Raw genomic sequence first — 14,256 nt, 5'->3', positions numbered from 1 at the left:
GTGGGTCTGGGGCTCTGCTCAGCACTGTGCCCTGAGCAGGGGCCCCTCATCTCAGCTCCCTGCCCCTTCCCTCCCCTCCAGCTCCTGCATGAGACCCCCAGGCTCAGGCGAGCACAGGTTGGCAGTGTCCCCCCCAGCCAGCTGCAGGTGAGACAAGAGCCCCAGCTGCATCCCTGCTTCCTGAGCAGCATACCTGCTTCCTGGGCAGCATCCCTGCTTCCTGGGCAGCATCCCTGCTCTCCTGTTAGCCCTAGGGCCTCCTGCAGCAGCAAGACTGGCACAGCGTGGGCAGGCCCGCTGGGACTGCCCCAGGCTGGTGCGTTGCAGGACGAGGTCTCCATCCTGGTGCCTTGTGTGATCTGCAGTGGTGTGGCTGCTGCAGGTGCCCAAGGGCTGTCTCTGCTCCCCTTGCAGGGTGCAGGATGCCTGGCTGGCCAAGCACACGGCGGCCGAGAGGAAGTCCCAGACGATGCCGGCGCTGCGCAGCCGGGCCGGGACACGGCTGCAGCACCTGGGCAGCCTGGAGAGCTCCTTCACCCTCAACCACAGTACGTGTGCCAGCAGGGCAGGCACCTCCAGCCTGGGGGAAACTGCATGGGGCCATTTTACACTTGCTTTCCACAGATTACCCAGATTGTACAGAATTGCAGTGGTCACCAGGCCTCCCTGCAGCATTCCTGGGTGGGTGAGGGTGGCATCCAAGCCAGCCCCTTAAAAATCACCCCTGGGATTTAGGACTTGTGAGGCTTTCTGCTCTTGCCTGTCTTGGCTCAGCTCCTTGGCTGAGTGTGTGGGCAGGTGGATAGAGAACAGGACAAGCAGGAGAACTGCACTGCCCAGAGACCTGCACCCTCTCCATGTGGGTGCACTTTGTCCCATTGAAGCACTTTACCATCTCCCCTCCCTGGAGACAGCTGGGACACCTCATGCTCTGTCTGGCTTTAAAGACAGAGATATTAAGGGGCAATACAAGTACTGTTTTCCTGGTGTGGCATCAGGCTGAGGCAGCTTCTCTAAATGGAGTTGGCAAATTCAGCATCTTGCTATTCTTGCATCATCTCCCAAACGCAGTGAAAGTGCAAGGAGAGAACCTTATCTATATCAGCACTTAGATTTTTTGGGAGCTGGAGTGTTGAACACTGTTTCCTCCTAATTTTCTCTCTGTCTACAGATGCAGGCACCTCAGAAGCAGATATTGTGCACCAGGCATTACTGGAGGGCAATATTGCCACCGAAGTGTGCCTGACAGTCCTGGACACCATCTCTTTTTTCACTCAGAGTTTCAAGGTCAGCACTGAAATCAAAAATGCTGTAGAAAAGTTTGCTGTGTTTTTATATGTGTGTGGATTTTGGTGATCTGTTCTCCTAGAGAGGAAGAATATGGAAGGTTTTACAAAAGCAAATCATTTGCAGTTTGTTTATTTTCCAAAACAGTGTTTCACAGAGTAATTATACCACTACACAATATTTCCATTTCTTTAAAGCTGCGAGGCCAGAGCAAATCCCATGTATGTTATACCATGACTGCAGGTTTTTTTACAGAAATAGAATAAGAGGAAATGTATATCGTGTAGAAAGGAAGGACTAGAGAAAAGGGAAATGAATGTCCAACATTTTTAGAACAGTCACTCTTTTTTACCCTAAATTACCTAGAAGCAAGGCCCAGACTTCTTTGAATCACTGTACATTAATATCTCTGGGGCTGAGGCTCTCCAGCTGTGGTTACCAGTGCAGACAGGACCAGAACCATGAGTTCTTCTCTTCCATACTGGGATTCATGCTTTTGGCAGCCATTGCCATCTACAAAAACCAAGGCCTTTGTGGTGAAGAGAACCCCAGGATGGCAGCAAGATACTGTCCCAGAAATTCCCTTCCCTTCCTGAAGTGTAGTCAGAGGAATCCTGCATGTGGCAACGTGTCTGGTGTGGTGTCACAAGAATAGCTCTGGATTTCAGAGCAAGCACGATGAACTTTTCCTTTTTACATGGAGATGAAGAGAAAGGTATTCAAAGCCTCTGCTTCCATTGCAGAGCCAAAAAGCCATCCTGGTGCAGATGTTAAATTACTCCTTAGAAGTTTGGTAACAGCAAAAGCATTTAGATGCAACATTTAAAACTTGCTTGACTTTCTTAGCTGCCTCTTTTGGAATATTGCTGAACCACAAAACAGTATGATTTTCAAACCACAGGACAGACTGGGTTCCCTTCCCCTTTAGTGGGCTTTGTCTTCACTTTTATGGCCACACCAGGTACAAGTGGGTCCTGTGCTGCAGCAGCTGGGCTGGTGCTGTTCCACTGCCACAGGAAAGGAGCTCAGTGTAAAACTCTGGATCCTGAACTTACCACAAGGTCTGTGCAAGGTGTCAAAATCTGAGCCAGCCCAAGGACTGTGAGGACTGGCAGTGGGATGGGGGCTGTTGATTTCCTGTCAATACAGGAGATCCACATCCTTGTGTCATGTCCTGCACAGCCCGCCTGGTCTGGCACCAAACTGTATCAATAACCCCCAAGTAATTCCATTTTGCTATGTCTCCACAAGGTGCAAACTGGAAAAATTCTGCAGGAAACAAAGGAAGTGAAATTACTAACTACAGCTACTAATCTATCCAGTCAGAAAATGGGTCTTATTTTTTTTTCTTCCCTCTCTCTCTTTTGGGCTGCAAACAAAACAATTTTCAAGAAAAATAAAAAGAAATGGAAAAAAACTCCCAGGGTGATAGTTACATTGATAACAGCAGGTTTTATTTAAAATAACTAGGCAACCAGTCACAGTTGTAGAGAATATTGACTTAGGTTTTGGAATTAGTGATTCAAAAGAGATAAAATATTTTCATTTTTTTTTCTCTGCTGCAAAAATAGCCTCTGCTAACTACTGTAAGTTTTTGTTGATTGTCACATTTTATTGGTTATATTTTTACTGAAGGCCCTGTTGCTTATCTGGCTTAAGAATGAATGTGATAAATTATGCAAAATTATCTCTGTCATTTCCAGCTTCAGACACAACATTTCTGCTAAGTAAATTCTCCTGTTGCTTTCCAGACCCAGCTTTTAAGCAACGATGGCCACAATCCACTTATGAAGAAGGTTTTTGATATTCATCTGGCTTTTCTCAAAAATGGGCAGTCAGAAGCAGCCCTTAAGCATGTGTTTGCCTCTCTGAGAGCTTTCATTAGCAAGGTAGGTACAATGACAAGGGTGTGGGAGAACTTCTGAGTATGGCAGAGAGGCCATTATGGTTAAACTCCTGTTAAACTGACATTTTGGAGATGTGTTTTAGAAAACAGCTTCACTGATTTAAAAACAGCCCAGGTTAAATTCTCTAGTTATTTATTATTTGTTGAATATCAGTAAGCAAAGGAGAAATCATGAGGAATTCCCACACTTGCCTTGGTCACAAGGATAAATGTCTGTTTGACCAAGAGCTGGTGCTTGAATCTTTGCCCCAAACTGCCAGTGCTGCTGACAGTGCTGTTGCTTGAATAATGCATGCACTGACAGGCAGCTCCTCAGCCACTGCTGGGAGAGATGATAGTTTGTGCTGAACCTTGTTCTGTGCTCTCTGAGCCCTGACAGGTAGTGAGGCTGTTTTATACCTTGAGCTCAAGCAGAGACAAAGCCACAGCTGACCACAGAGGAGCAGTGACTGATGCTGACTTTCCCCTCTGTTCTTGTCAAAACCTGCCACTGCTCAAAAGGACATTTTTCCAGATCTGATGCACATGATAACACCATTCCTCCCAAGCTGTGCAGTTATCATAAATCGAAAATTAATTAAAACACCTTAAATCCCTTGAGCACAACACTTCATTAACGAGGAAAATGCACGTGGCAGATTGCAGCCAGGCAGGGATGGTGTCTGAGTGTCTGAGTGGTAAGCAGCAAAGAGTAACTTCCAAAGGAGCTTGTGCACTAGCTGCTGAGCAAAATCTGATTAAAATGAGACTGCTAAACTGCTTTTCAATGGTGGAAAAAGTCTGTGCTTTGTACATTTTGCTGTAACCCCACAGCAAAGCTGAGAGTTAGTGTAAGAATAGGGCTGGATTTTGGCTTGTGCTAAACAGAAATGCAGAGGTCTTACTGATTCCCTGTCTGCTCCAGGCAGTGTGGTCTCCTACAAGGTGTTTTTCCATGGGGCTTCTTAGAGCCTGCTAGATTGGTAACTGGCAGGGGCAGGAATCACTCAGTTTTTCTGCAGGGCTCAGTGCATGTTTATTGCTCTGCCTTTCTTTTGACTTTTCTGCTTGCCTGTGACCTGCTCAGCCTTGAGATCCATCCTGCTGCAGATCTGCACACACCCTGCTCTCCCCCTTGCTAGCCAAAAGTTTGTTTAGCCAGAAATATTTGTTTTGTGCCTATAGCAAATAATAGGCATTCCTTGCCTTCCTGACATATTTTTTGTGGGGTTTTTTTTGAATGTGAAGCCAGACCTGCACACCTGCTCAATTTGATCTCACTGTCAGCCTTCAAAGCCTGGAGCCCTTCAGGGCTTCCACACTTGCTTTCCAAAATATCAGTGGCAGCAAGGAGGCTGCATGTTTGGCTGCTGCAAGGATGGGGCACTGGGATTGTTTTCTTGGATTTGTGCCAGTCTAAATCCACTCTGAATTTCACATCATGGGTCTTTAAAGACACAAATTATTGATTTCAGCTTTCTCACATTTCCCCTATGGCAGGACATATATGGCTTCTGTAAAAGCAAGATATGAGCCCAGCAGATGGTATCTAGAAGGAGGAAGTGTTTTCTTTGCCAACTCCATAACCACATGAGTCCCAAACTTCCTTTTAAGTCCTTTCAAGTGTTCTTCTGAGGCCTGAAGTGGCTATGGTGGCCAAGGCAGGTGGTCACTGCATTGCATGACAAGTCAAGGATGAAATGTTTTCCTGCAAGTTTGTTTTCAAATACTAGCTCTGCTCTACTTTGTAACTTCCAGAAAAGCAAAAGGGAGTTACACCTTTGTAACAGCTAGAATGGAAAATTTTTCATTTTTAGGATCTTCTGTAGCTATAATTACAATGAAAATAATCCCCCTCTTATTTGTGGTCACAGCAAATGGTTTCTGGAGGGGAAAAACTCCTGAGATGTATTCTATATCCCATAATTTCTCTTCTACATTAAACCCAGTTATTTGATAGGCAAAAGACTTAAAAAAAATGTTGCAAGAGAGCAAATAACAAAAATCTTCTGTAATTATTTGCATCTTTGGTTTTGGTTGCACGTGAGTGTTCTGGGAATTGGGCAAGAAAGCTTTCTCTGTTTTACTGGCTGGTAAGAACCAACAAAAGCTAGATTGTTCTTGTTTCACACTCTAGGTTTTCTTAAGAATTGAATCTGTCTTTTCAGGGCATCACTTATGGATAAATATATATATAAATACCTATGCATACTTAGGAACGGTCTTTAAATTAAAGGTTATAAAGGAAAACATGCATAGAGGAGGGGTGTGCATTACAGGCAGGCTCAGACACCCTTCTGCCTGTCCCCATGTCTGTGCTGCCCTCACATCCCTTTAAGGCCTTGCTGGGAGCTGGCTGCTGGGTTGAGCCCTGCTCTGGTCCATGGTATGGGGCTGGGTCAGAAATGGGCTCCTGCAGAGTGCACAGTCAGCCCCACAGGGGCTGTTTCATGTCTCCCCAGTTCTGGCCCAGCTGGGGAGACACAGGCAGCACCTGACCTGGCTGGACCTCCAGCAGCCATTCACCCCTGGATCTGCTTCCCTGGACCTGGCACCAGGAGCCATTGCCTCTGCTTGGCTCCAGAAAGGGACACAGTTCCCTGTGAAAAGGGCACAGGTTTTCCTCCACAGCTGGTGTGGAGGGGAGTGCACAGGGCAGCAGATTCCCAGGCAAGGGCTTTGTCCCTAGCAGTGCATTGGAGTGTCTGGAAAGCCTCTGCAGTCTGGCAGTGTCCCCTGGGAGAGGTGCCAGCCCTGGCTGTGCTGTGTGTGCCTGCCCTGTCGCTCAGCTCAGCCCAGGGCTGCCCATGATCCTGTCTGGCTCTGGGGAAGGGCAGCACTGCAGTGGGCAGCAGTTCCTGGAGCTCCTTTCCCAGCTGCACACATGACCTGCATGGCCCTGTGTTATTATGATGTTTATTTGCCTCTTTCCTTCTTTCTCCTATTTTGTTTTTTGATGATAATTTTTGGCCAGAGGCAGTGAAAAAAAAGTGTTTTGTGCCCTAATTCTGGTTTCTTGGTGCAGCTCCAGTATCTTGCTAGCCACAGGTCCCAGATCCCTGTTTTAAGACTCTGTCACCAGCATGCCATGGTGGTACCTACAAGTTTTCCTGGAACATCCATACTTAGTGCAAGGAGTGGAGGGCCACAGCTGCAGCCTCTGGCTGATTCTATTTACTGTCACCTCCCATGGGCAGAAGGTTGTGGGGCAGGTAAAAGTGGCTAATGGGGCAGATAAAAGTGGCTAATGGACCATGCCCCATGAGGACCATGGGGTCTGGAACAAACTGAACAATCTGAATAAGTAAAATCGTGGTTGCCTCTGTTGCCCCTTTTTGGCAGGAGATTCTCTGGGCCTGGTTGCCAGCTGCAGCAGCAGGAGCAGAGTGCTGCTCTGCAATCCCCAGCAGCCTCCACCCCCTCGGGAGGTGCTGGCATCTCCCCTCCTCAGCAGGTCCCTGCATGCCAGCACAAAGCCCTTCCTTGTTCTGCTTCCCTGTGCTCAGCCTGTGTGCCGAGGTGGAAGGAAGCCAAGGGTGGTGTCACCTCCCTGCCAGCCACCTCCTGTGACCACAGCCAGAGGGACAGACACACCCTGGCATCGCCAGGAGGCTGCAGTCCACGGGGACAGGTGTCCCACCTGTCTGCTGCAGGTGTCCCTTTCCAGGCAGGGCTGAGCTTGCCCTGACAGCTGTGCTCAGGGGTTTGCTGAGGGGACAGCCAGGCCACCAGGGTGTTCCCCTGGTCCCTGCTGCAGGTTCCTGAGCCCTGCTGTGACTGAGGGAGCCTGCACTGTGGCTTGGCTTGGTCCTGCGGCTCCCTGGGTGGCCCTGGCTGGGGAGGCAGGGCAGGTCACTGAATTTTATGCTCTTGTTTGCATTCCTGAGGTCATGCAGCCATGATTTTAGCTGTTTTGGGGGGATCGTGTAGATGTAGATGTGTGAGCATTGCAGGTCACATTTCCCAGTGAGGTTGGATTCTTGGTTGGGCTCTGATGGATTTTCTGATCTTCCAGATAGCACCTTGTGCTGGGAATGCCTGTGGGATCTCTCCTCTCTGCCCCACTGCTTGTGATTATGGCTTTTGGAAGAATGTAACTCTATCAGTCCAGTTTGGTGAGAATTTGCCAAAAACCCAGATGTTGTCAGGGGAGGGATTAGATGGACACAAGCAATCACATCCCCAAGAAACGTGACAGGAAAGTTCCCATCAGTCTAGGAAATGTGGTTAAAAATAGACCCCAAATTCATTCCCACAAATACTTTCAGACTCAGAATTCTGGCAGAAGTTCTGCTGAGGCTGTCCAGGCTGGAGCTCAGTTTGTTGCCCTGTGCCCCTGCCCATCTGATCCCTATGCCATTTAGTGGTGTATTTTCTAATATTTGCATGTCTCTTGTGAAGTTTCCCTCAGCATTTTTCAAAGGAAGGGTGAACATGTGTGCTGCCCTCTGCTATGAGATCCTGAAGTGTTGCACTTCCAAGGTGTCCTCCACGAGGAACGAAGCCTCTGCTCTTCTGTACCTCCTGATGAGAAATAATTTTGAGTTCACCAAAAGGAGAACGTTTCTGAGAACGCATCTTCAGGTCAGTGGCTGGAGAAATCTAGAGACAGGACACCTCAGATTGAATGACCAGTTACAGCAACAGAGCTCTGTGACCTATACCTGCAGAGGATCCTGCCCTTGCCATATGGACAAAAATCCTCCTGCTTTCCAGGCTTTGCCTAATTCCTAATTCCAGTGACTGGCCCAGGCACCTTTAGGTAAAATAATTGCCATCAAGTACTCCAAGCTGTTGAGTTTTAGTGTATCAGACACATCTCTGTGCCAGAGACTGGCTGGGATGGGGTGGAAAGGACAGCTGCCCTTAAGGCAGGAGAAGGGATTTCCTAGGAGCTGCTTTTTTGGCATTGGCAGTTTTTGAAGCAAATGTAGATACCCAGGGGGACAGATGAATACACTCTGGGTTGTAAGGAATCACAGAAGAAGGTAGCTTATGTCCAAACAGGGATTCATACTAGAATAGTTGGATTGTTAGTTCTGCAAAGCAGTTTGGTCCTCTGGGGAGTGTCTGTTCTTGGGGGATGTGAGAGCTGAGCCACAGCTCCAAACACTGCTTACGTGGTGGAAAAGATGTGATGCTTTCCTGTCAGCATTTTATTAACTGTGACCTTAATAAAACCCTTTTATTAGGGCTTGTTTAAATAAAGCCTCTACCTTGTCCCACAGATAATAATTGCAGTGAGCCAGTTAATTGCAGATGTGGCCCTCAGTGGTGGGACCAGATTTCAGGACTCCTTGCTCATCATTAACAACTTTGCAAACAGCGACAGGCCCATGAAGGTGAGTTGGAGATGTCACATCTATCAGCCATTGATGCAAGCCTGGGGAAAGACTCCCGGAAACTGTTAAGGGTTGGAATAATGACTGGAACTGTGATTTATAGGCTTGTAGTAGGCTGCATTTGCTCAGTAAACAAGTGTTGTGCCAGCAGCAATAGAACCAGCTGCTCAGGCAGGTCATGCTCCAAACTTGAGGCCTCACACCAAGGGGAGGGAGCTCAGCAGCTCAGACTGTGCTTTGCCATGTTCTGCTTGCCAGATTGTCCAAAGAGCTTTCCAGGAACTCCCAGCTTTGAGGGAAATGACAAGGGAGGGTCTGGTATTTCTGTTGCCTGAAGGTAATAATTAGCAGGATTTTGTTTTATTCAACTAAGTGTCAGTAATGTTAAGAAAGAGCTCTTATGTGGAGATTAATGGTTGTATTTCTTTGGAAAATAATTGCCTATCTTTGTGCTAGAATTAGTGGCTTGTACCCCATCCATTGAGCAATTGCAACGTGCTCCATTTCACACAGAGCAGCTGCCAAGGCAGGGTAGGGGAAATGGGAAGTGTTTCTACAGTTCTACAGTTATCCTATACCTAAAGGCTTAATGGGAATTTCCATTAGGTGTTCAATTGTGATCTAACATATTTATAGATAGGATATACCTGGCAAAAACCTCCATTCTTTTCTGCACACAGATGTTGGTAAGGGTTTTACTGAGCCATACTTTACTTGTAATTTACATCATGAGATTATCATTATATCAAGTTTTTGTTTTTGTTTTAAGTGCAAGAGTACATGAGAGATTTCAACACTGGAGAGAATGCCATGCACAGCCACAGTAGCAGCTGGGCTACAGGAATCTGAGGAGAGGGAGCATAAACCAGGCTCATCATGGAGGAGAGAGAGCTGAGGGGGAACCTTCCTGCTTCATTCCACAGCAGACAGTTTATAGAGACATAGTTCAACTCTTTTCAGAGATGTGGAGTGCAGGACAAGAGGGAGTGTATGCAAGTTGCAGCAAGGGCAATTCCAGTTTTGCTTAAGAAAAAATTATTTCCCAAGAGCACTATGCAGCCCTGGGGCAGGGCCTAGAAAGGAGGTGGATTTTCTGTTTTAGGAGATTATAAAACTTGGCTGGACAAGCCTTGGTCTAACTCAGTGTTGGCCTAGTTCTGAGCAGGGGATCAGATCAGAACACGTGCTTCTCTACTACATTCTTGTGGTGGGAAGCTTTACAAATGCCTTCAGTGCTTTGGGAATTGAAGACAGACCACATTAGAGCCTAACAGCCAGATGTTGAATGACATGAAAAAATACTGGAGCTGTGGTTCGTGGTCTCATCCAGAGATATTTGCATGCATGGAGCACTTGTGTGTTGCTCTCAGAGCAGCTCCTCAGGATGCCAGAGTGGCAGCCTCACTGTAGCACAGGAACAGCCAGACTGGCACCCTGGGCAGGCCTGGAGAGATTGGCCCTGTGCATGTCATGAGTGCATGTCATGACTGAAGTGCCTCTGAATGCAGCTGAAACACTGTATTCTGTGTGCAGTGTGAGCTCAGTAAGGAAGAGCTAATTAGCCTTATCTACTGTGTTCTCAGTGTTTTCAGGTAAGTGAAGTTGGTTGGCTGAAAGGGTCGTTCTTTGGCAAAGCCTGTATTTTCTGTATCAGCTTCTAATTCAGTTTGTTTTGTGTCAGGCAACAGCTTTTCCTTCCGAAGTCAAAGATTTGACAAAGAGAATCCGCACAGTGCTCATGGCCACTGCTCAAATGAAAGAACATGAGAAGGACCCAGAAATGTTGGTGGATCTCCAGTACAGTTTGGCCAAGTCTTACGCAAGCACCCCCGAGCTCCGGAAGACGTGGCTGGACAGCATGGCCAAGATACACGTGAAGAACGGAGACTTCTCGGAGGTAATTTGTGCAATTGGAGACTGGTGCACAGCAGGACAGATGTACAGATGGCATTTTGATAATTTCCCTTTGTACTTTGCAGGCAGCCATGTGTTATGTTCACGTAGCAGCCCTCGTTGCAGAGTTCCTGCACAGGAAGAGTAAGTGTCTGCTGCTTGGGAGACACGAGGAGGATGATGGTGGGGTTTGGGGGTGTCAGAATCTTTTTAGAGACAAGGCTCTCTCAATTTGGTAAATTGTTATTTTATAAACAAGCTGAAAAGGAAAAAGAAATTATTGCAGTGTATAAAGCTAGAAGATGATGAGTAGTTTTTAAGAAATGACAGTTGTTCATGCCTGTTCACTTAGCCATGCTAGGATGGTGCTGAGTGAAATAAGAACCAGCACATCATGTCTTGGTTTAAATGTTCACTTGTATTTTACATTGGGAAATGTGCTCACTGGGGAAGGCCATGTTAAAAACTGACTCAATATGATCATTAGAATTATTACTATAGGAAGTACACAAAACTGTAGAATAAAGCAGTCAAAATTCAGTCAAGAAATGAGACTGTAGCCTAACCATAGACATATGTAAAGAACAATCAGAAAGAAAGGAGAGTTTTGTGGCTTAGTGCAAAACAGGAAGGAAGGACAGAGCTATGTGTTCTCAAGTTACACGACATTGCAGGTTTTCTTTTAACTACCTGTTCTGCAGTTGATATACTGACCCCATTTCTCATTTCCATTTAAGGGAGTAATTGTTGAAGTGGACCCTTAACATTTCAGAAAGTTAAGGCTGCATGAAAGCTGATTACATATACTGCCTTGGCTGGAAAGTTCTTCAGTGCCCTGCTCAGGGGGATTGGAGTCCCTCCAAATTCTGTACTTTGTCTTGGCAAAGTGGGAAAAATCAGGACTTGTTCTTGTGATATATATGCACATTTCACATGGCTGCAGAGAGGGGGGTACTGAAAGTTCGCAATGTTTTATTTGTACACAAAGGCTGCTTACCACAAGTAGTGGTAAAGGAGAACTCCTAAAAGGGAAGAGGAACAAGTCCAAAAGAATATTAAATTAAGTCTGAACATTGAGTTATTTCTGTCACTGGCACTCTTTGCATATACAGAGGCTGGAATGATTCAGTAAAGGCTGAACTACCCAAGGTTTTGGGGTACCTAACTGTGCTTCCTTGCTAGGAGTGTACAGCTCTGTGTGCTTACCACCCAGCTCTCCAGCAATAGCTGGGTAGGGATAGAGTTACTTTTCTTCCTTGGTAGCTGGTGCTGTGTTTTGGGTTCAGTGTGAGAGTAATGTTGATAGCACATGGCTGCTTTGGTTGTTTCTCAGTAGTGCTTACTCCAAGCCAGGGACTTCTTCAGTGTCTCGAGCTGTGCCAGTGAGGAGCTGCACAAAAACCTGGCAAGGAGAATAGCTGGGGCAGCTGACCTGAACTGGCCAAAGGGATATTTCACATCTCAGAATGTCCTGCCTAATACATTTGCTGGGGGAGTTACCTGGAAAGGAGGCCAGTCTGGGAATGGTTTTGGCATTGGTCAGTAGGTGATGAGCAACTGTGTTGTGCATCACTTGATTTTCTCAAGGTTTATATCTCTCTGTTATTATTATTACTTCCTTAGTTTACTTTGTTTCAATGATTAAATTGTTTTTATCTCAACCCATGGGTTTTAGTTCTTTTCCCTGATTTTCCTCCTCATCCCACCAGGGCTGAGTGAGGCAGTGAGTGTTGTTGAGTGGTATTGATTTGCCCGCTCAGGTTCAAGTACAGCAGCATGACACATTTGAGATAATTCCACTAATCCATTTGCTTTTGTCTGCTGCAGAACTGTTTCCCAGTGGATGTGCTGCCTTCAGGAAGATCACTCCCAACATTGATGAAGAAGGTGCAATGAAAGAAGATGGTGGCATGATGGATGTACATTACAGTGAGGTGAGGTCCTGTGCTGTAGATAGGAGGATGGCAGAATATTGGATATCTGGTTAGGATTTAGTTTTAGACTTCATTCCTATGAGCTCTAACAAATTGCAGTTGTGCACTGCTATCTGCAAACAAGACTGTTCCACTCCAATTTCCCAAGAGAAATCTGCTCTGGAGAATTTTCTGTGTGTGATTCAGACAGGTAAAACTGATGTAAGTTCTTGGTTCTATGAAGGGCTTTTTTAGCACTGAGGCTGAAAAAGCTGCAGCACAACCTTTGCCTGCTGTGTTATGCAAACGCTGATGTTGCCAGCACTGGGCAGCACAGCCGGGTGTGGTGTTTCCAAGAAGGGGCAATACAAAGTCAAGCTCTGCAAGGGAGAGGTCATTTTAGGGTCCCCCTGGAGTTAGGGCTGTTCTGCAGGACACCATGATAGCAGAACAATCCAGAAACCCTCGCAAGGCCTTGGGGAAGTAGATAGATCCACACATGAGTCATGAAGCCTCACAAGAACTTCTGCACCATCCCTGTGCAGCTGCCTTGGTTTGGCCATGTGGCCCTGCAGCCCAGCTGCCCTTTCATCAAGGCTTGAGGATCCTTGGCATCACAGCCAATACTTGTTCCTTGGATGTGTTTCTGAGTCACACACCTCTGATCTCCAGTGCTGTCCTGTCTGTACTCTCCCAGAGTTTTGCATTTTCCTGGGGGAGTAACTAAATAACCAGGACATACTTGCTGGCTATTATGCTAATGGTTTATGAAGAATTAATGAATTTTTAAAAAATAACTTGTCCTTTTTTTTCTTCTTCCCCTTCCTCCTCCCCAAAATTTAGAATGCTTTTAGAAAGGCCAGGAATACACAGTGTTTAAACTTATGTAACTGCAGTTACTTATTCTGGGATCTGATAGAAGTATCTGAAGTTAAAATGGTTTTATCTTCTAAGCTGGAGTGTTAGTAACACCACCCATTTCCTGCTGTCACAGGAGGTCCTGGTGGAGCTGCTGGAGCAGTGTATAGATGGCCTGTGGAAGGCAGAGCGTTATGAAACAATTTCTGAGGTTTCCAAACTGATCATTCCTATTTACGAAAAGCGGCGTGAATTTGAGGTGGGTATTTTCAACTCGTTTGCATAGAGCAGGTAATTTTCTAGACTGCTAAGAAATAAAAAACAGGGGACTTTTTTATTTTTGAAGTTATGAGTTACTGAATTGGTGTCAGTAAAACACACACTGTACCTCATTGCTGGTTATTAAAGAAATTAGTGAAAGCAATGATCTGAAAGGTATTAATCAAAGCTAATGCCATGGGTGACTCATGGCTATTTAATGAATAATTACCACCTTCCTTCCTGTTAAAAAAAACCTGTCATTCCATATGCTTATCGAAGCTGGATTCTTTTTGGGACCTGAGGTTTTTAAGGGTTAAAAACAGAATGAGAAGAGCTCAAAGAAAGGACTAGATCTGTGGGTACTTCAATGGCAAGTGGAGAGGAAGGCAGGAGGCTGTTCCCAGCCTTGCTCCTTTGCACCACGTGCTGTGACCTGTGCTTCAGCTTGTACTGGTCCTCTTTCCCTCCCTGTGCCATGACAGAACATCAACTGAACCTGGGGGCAGGGGAGGAAGCCTTACCTCAACCTATTTTTTCATTGTAAAACTGTTTTTAATCAAAAAAAGACTTCCTGGGTAAAATACTGACAGCTGCTCTGTGTGTGAAGGCTCAGTCAGGAAACACCCTGAGACACCCAGTGCACTGAGCCTTCTCTCCAGGGACAGTGCTGTTCCTGCAGTCTGTGGTACCCTGCAGACCTAACACTAAGCATCTACTTAAAACCAGGTTTTTCAAACAAGACTGCATGAGTTCAACCTCTTTAGAAATTAGGGTTCAATTCTCCAGAGGATTGTGTTCAGGTATCTCTGAAGCTTCT

The 14,256-nt window shown here is 46.1% G+C and overlaps 1 protein-coding gene across 2 annotated transcripts in view; it reads left to right on the top strand.

The window, feature by feature from the left end:
* DOCK11 (dedicator of cytokinesis 11) overlaps positions 1–14,256 on the top strand; it is an 85,506-nt gene that overhangs the window by 61,612 nt on the left and 9,638 nt on the right. For both annotated transcript variants that reach the window (XM_066559650.1, XM_066559651.1), the window contains exons 38-47: positions 82–147; positions 415–548; positions 1,172–1,287; positions 3,039–3,176; positions 7,574–7,756; positions 8,401–8,514; positions 10,196–10,411; positions 10,494–10,551; positions 12,235–12,341; positions 13,315–13,437. In XM_066559650.1, the coding sequence (XP_066415747.1) occupies positions 82–147; positions 415–548; positions 1,172–1,287; positions 3,039–3,176; positions 7,574–7,756; positions 8,401–8,514; positions 10,196–10,411; positions 10,494–10,551; positions 12,235–12,341; positions 13,315–13,437 (1,255 nt within the window). The remainder of the gene's footprint in view (positions 1–81; positions 148–414; positions 549–1,171; positions 1,288–3,038; positions 3,177–7,573; positions 7,757–8,400; positions 8,515–10,195; positions 10,412–10,493; positions 10,552–12,234; positions 12,342–13,314; positions 13,438–14,256) is intronic.

Source organism: Molothrus aeneus, chromosome 14 (assembly GCF_037042795.1).
Source record: "Molothrus aeneus isolate 106 chromosome 14, BPBGC_Maene_1.0, whole genome shotgun sequence".
Classification (NCBI taxonomy): domain Eukaryota; kingdom Metazoa; phylum Chordata; class Aves; order Passeriformes; family Icteridae; genus Molothrus; species Molothrus aeneus.
This window is presented reverse-complemented; position numbering and strand designations above follow the sequence as displayed.